We start from the raw sequence: 4802 nt of genomic DNA, 5'->3' as shown, positions 1-4802 counted from the left end.
GTAAAATTCTGCATGCACTTTTACTGCGTCATCTTTCTACGTTAAGTTCCGTTACGGATGTGGTGATAGATGATTTCAGGTCCATTCTTACCGAGGATCGGGAGGCGGTACTGATTGCCATCGAAAGAGCGGCTTCTGTAACAGGAAGGACACTGCAGATCATTTCTCTCGGTGTAAGTGAGGCAACAACCGGGCTTCGGCGTAGCCTTGACGTACAGAAGAAATGTCGTGAAATTGCGGAGGCGGCCATAACGTTGCCCCTTACAGAAGAGGAATATGAGACTCTTGACGAGGAAGGACGTGATGCGTACAACCGTCGTCTGTTGCACTATAATGCATGTAAGCGGGCCCTTACTGAGGCCTCCAACGAGGTGTCACGCTACGAAGCGGAGCTGGAAAACAACCCACAGTTAACGGTCCAAGAGCATGCGGAGCAAAATATCATTGCATTGGAAGAACAGGAGGCACTTATCCGGTCAGCCTCGAGAAGTAAAAAAAATGTGTCGGAACCGCGTTCTAGGCCGCAATGGGAAGAAATTTCTGAACTCGAACAATACAAGGAGCTCTACACACAACTGCGGTGCATCGGGGGTGTGACGCATATTGTGGTGAGCGGAGAAGCGGAGGAAAAGGATGTCAATAAGGCCATCGTGGAACAATTCTTCTCAGGGGATAATGTCATGCATTCAAGTCCGCCTAGCCCAATTCCATTCTCCTTGATGGAAGATAAAAATGAGAGTCTGAGTTTTTTGCCCAATGTTAGACGCAGTGGAATGTGGGAGTTGATTACAGAAGAAACAATGGGACGCACAAACACGCGAGTTGAGCAATTTTGTTTCTTTACTGTCACACGGCGAGAAGTTTTGGTAAAAAAGACAGCGAAGGGAAGTCCCGCGCAGACGACGTTGGCAATGGAGGAAACCGCACGATGGATAGTACCGCCCAAGTCATCGGTAGAAGTCACTGTTGTTTTCTGTAGCGATGGATTGGGACAAATTAACATTCCCTTCTCGTTTGGAATTACAGGTACAACTCAAGAAATCACCTTGCCTGTTTTTGCGTGCACCGCATACCCAGAGATTTGCCGAGATTATAAAAAAATATTTCCCTTCACGAAGCCACGTGCCATCGCTGGAAAACGGCCAATTCGTGTTTTTGTGATGTCGAAGAAAACATATGAATTTGGTCCGCTTATTGTCCCTGGAGGGGTCGTCAGTGCGCAATCGTCATCTTTCAAGAAAAACAGGCAGCTGAATGAGTCATTAAGCACAATCAATAGGTCGGCGGTCCTTAGTAATAAGGAGTCTGGAGCACAGGATACAATGACCTTCACAAACACCGGGATTTTCCCTGCAGAAGTTTCATTATCATTTGGAAAAGAAAAGGAAACAAACTTTTCTGTCACCCCAAACAAATTTACTTTAAGTGTGGGAGAAACGGCAAATGTTGTGCTTCGTGCCGCCCCTGAAACTATTGGAGAAGTTTTCTCGACTCTTGTTGTGACGGTGCGAGACAACCCCACACCCTGGTTTGTGAATGTCTCCTGCGTGGGTACACGTCCGGCGGTTACACTGAATGGAAAGAAGGAGTTGCTGGTACAATACGGACGCTGTCTAATTAAACGTGAGGTGGGAAAAGTGATTAACATCGCCAATGACAGTTTGATGCCTGTTTGCTGGCGCATTGCGGGGGTTGAGAAGGTTCCAATGGAGTTTAAGTTAAGTTCTACCGGTGGTGTTCTTGATGTGAATGGCATGTATCCGTTGGAGATTGTTTTCAAACCCACGCGTCCTGGTGTTCACAATATGTCACTGAGGGTGGAAGTGACAGATGCGGAAGAGACGTTGTTTGAGTCCATTCCTTTAACCGTTAAGGCTGAGGCTCATGATGTGGTGATTGAGTGGTCAAATCATGTGGATTTTAAACTTATGCATGTGGGTGAAACAAAGAAAGAGAATGTACTCATCCTCAACAAAAGCCCATATGATGTGGGTTACCTGCTACGATTGCCCAAATGCCTTCAAAACCTCATCTCACTTAATCCGAGTGAGGGGGTAATGCGTGGGTTGGTGGGTTTCAAGGACGCCTTTTTGTTGAATGTGGAGGTGACGATTCGCTTCGACAAGGAAGGCGAAATCCCGGCATCACTCGGTGTGATTGAAGCCTCCTTCTTTGACCCCGTCAAAAATGAACTACTCTTCCCTGTGCAAAGTATCCCCGTGAGTGGGGAGGCATGGTACAATCGATTTACCATTAAACCAGCTTGCATTGACTTTGGGTTTTGTGTTGTCAATCAAAGTAAAAAATGCTCCTTTGAGCTGCAAAATACCGGCCACTTTCCACTTAACTTTAGACTGTTCAACTACAAAAATGGGCCAGCGTTACTGCAGCAGGAGGATGAGGAAGGTGTCGGCAAAAAGCAACGCAAGTCTGCGAAGCCAGACCCAGGATTTCAGTTGGGTGTCTTTACGGTGTCGCCAAGCAGTGGCACTGTTGCTGTAGGGGAAACTTTTTCATTTCAGGTGCTCACTATACAGAAGACACGATCAAATAATAGGGAGACACTTGGTATATATGTGGATCACTGTGACCCAGAGACGGAGGCAAAAGGTATTCCTTTTGAGCTTGTCGCCTCCACAACAACCCCTGGTATTGTGTCCGACCTCTCATCCCTTGTGGACGTGGAGACTATATTTGAGGAACAACAAGTGGTGTCAAGCTATTCTCAACGTAACAAGACGTTGCGTGCCTACGCAAGGGATACTCGTACCTTTTACTTTGGCACTACCCTCGTTGGCAGTCGGGTGGAGGAGCGATTCCGAATTGCCAATTCCAGTCCGCTCATGTGCACTGTAAAACTGCAGCTTTTGCCGCAATACCCACGGGAGGGGAAAGAGAAAGAGAGGGACAAGAAGGAACGGGAACCTCTTCTAGAAGTGGATGGATTTCAATTGTCGATTGATGGGGAGCCAGAGAAGACCAATACGCTTCAATTGCCGTCCTTTGAGAGTCGCTTTGTCACGGTTAGCTTTGCTCCTTCCACACTACAGTCTTCTCGTGCACGGTTTGAGGCGGTTGTGGTTGGTATCCCGGATCCAAAGGCAAGTGCTTTGGAATTTGAACTTGCTGGCGAGGGAGTTTTGCCTTCGGTGGAGTACATCCTTCCGCCGCGGCTCCAGACGCCATTTGCCGTTAGTTTGACAACAACAATGAAAAAAGGATCCAGAGTGAGAGGAAGGGAGCCCAGGAAAGTTGCGGCGCACCAAATGGCGGAATTTGCAACAGAGAATGCTGTTTCCGACACGATTCAGTTACCCGTGACACTGGTTGGAAACGCGTCGTCGAGAACGTTTACTGTGCGTAACACAGGCGAGTTGGATGCTCATATTCGTGTTTCAGCTCCCGATGAGTTTACGAGTGACATTAGTGTCTCGAAGCTGAGAGAAGTGTTATCTCTTCCTGCGGGTTGTGCCGAATCCTTTACAGTGAACTTTGCACCCACTTCAATTGAAAAGCATCGGGTGCGGTTGCGTGTTGCTGTGACGGAAAACCCATATGAGGACCGTGAGTTATGGATCTTGGCTGAAAGTTACTTCAATGCCATCAGCTTTGAAAATATTGACCCTGGAAGCGAGGACCAACTAACGTTGGGCCAGTGTTATGTCTCACAGCCAGTGGAGCATGTGATGTTGCTGCGTAATAACAGTCCCCATGCGATCCGTTTCGAGTGGAGTTGTTCCTCTTCCATCCTCCAATGCACCCCACAACTGGGTCACATGTCACCAGGTTCAACAAAGCAATTAACGTTGCGGCTTTACACGGATACCGTATCGGGGGAGACCATTTCCACTGTATTCCGAGTGAAGTCTATTACAACGATGGAAGGGGATGATTGGGACAATACGCAGACAAAATCGAGGTGGGCCGTATTATCCCCAGCGGAGGATCCGGATGCCGTGGAAAACTCCACCTCTTCAGAGAGCAATACTCGAAAAAATGTTCGTAAAGTTCTTGAAGCTGTTCCAGAGCCTTCGTACAACGTCACTGGTGATCTTTCGCTGCAAAAGACGCTTTACGTGAGCTATGCCACTGAATTTGCCTCATACAAAATCACGCTACCGATGAGTGGGGATATGGAGATTTCCGACAATCTCACGTTCCCCTTGACGAAGATATTTCAGAGGCGAATTGCCACACTTCGGGTAAAGAACACGGGTTTGAATGTGTTGCCCTTTTCGTTTGAAATACATGACCCGCAGCGACAATCGGGTAGAGAAGGAGGGATGCCCGGTGTATTCACGGTGGAGCCCGCCTCCGGTAAGATCGATCCTCGAGCTTATCAGGATGTGAGTGTGATTTTTGCACCGAAGTCCATTGAAAATACTTCTCAGGTTCTTGTGGGCTCTTTCCCCCACAGTCTCGAGCCCAAAGTTTACATCTCGCTCCAAGGAACGGCGGAGTGTCCTTTGGTTCACTTCAATGTGCCCGCATCCGATTATTTGGTTTCCCGTGTTGATGGTGAGGCGGGAACAAACTTGGATCCCAACACGATTCCACTCATGTTCTATTCATGCGGTCTGAACAGTAAGTGCAGTGTCAGATTTAAAGTCATTAATCCCAGCACAAATACTTATCGCTTTGAATGGATAAGCGATCCCTTGTCGCGGCGAATCTCGCCATTTCGGTGTTTGACGCCTTCTGGTTCTATTGCGGCTGGGAAACAGTATGAAATGGCGTTTGATTACTTCTCCAACTCCATCGGTATTAGTGAGGCAAAATGGTCGTTTTTCATTTCGGGACAT

The 4802-nt window shown here is 47.8% G+C and overlaps 1 protein-coding gene across 1 annotated transcript, besides 1 other annotated feature; it reads left to right on the top strand.

Moving 5' to 3' along the window:
- Tc00.1047053511749.9 (hypothetical protein, conserved) lies at nt 1-4802 on the top strand (the record flags this gene model as incomplete). Its single annotated transcript, XM_798787.1, has 1 exon — nt 1-4802. A coding segment is annotated over one exon (4802 nt), but the record flags the coding sequence as incomplete, so codon positions are not given.
- Nucleotides 1-4802: a sequence feature (heterozygous, Esmeraldo-like haplotype).

Source organism: Trypanosoma cruzi, genomic scaffold (assembly GCF_000209065.1).
Source record: "Trypanosoma cruzi strain CL Brener 1047053517161 genomic scaffold, whole genome shotgun sequence".
Taxonomy (NCBI): domain Eukaryota; phylum Euglenozoa; class Kinetoplastea; order Trypanosomatida; family Trypanosomatidae; genus Trypanosoma; species Trypanosoma cruzi.
The sequence above is the reverse complement of the archived record's forward strand: the minus strand, read 5'-3'. Positions and strand labels throughout refer to the sequence as shown.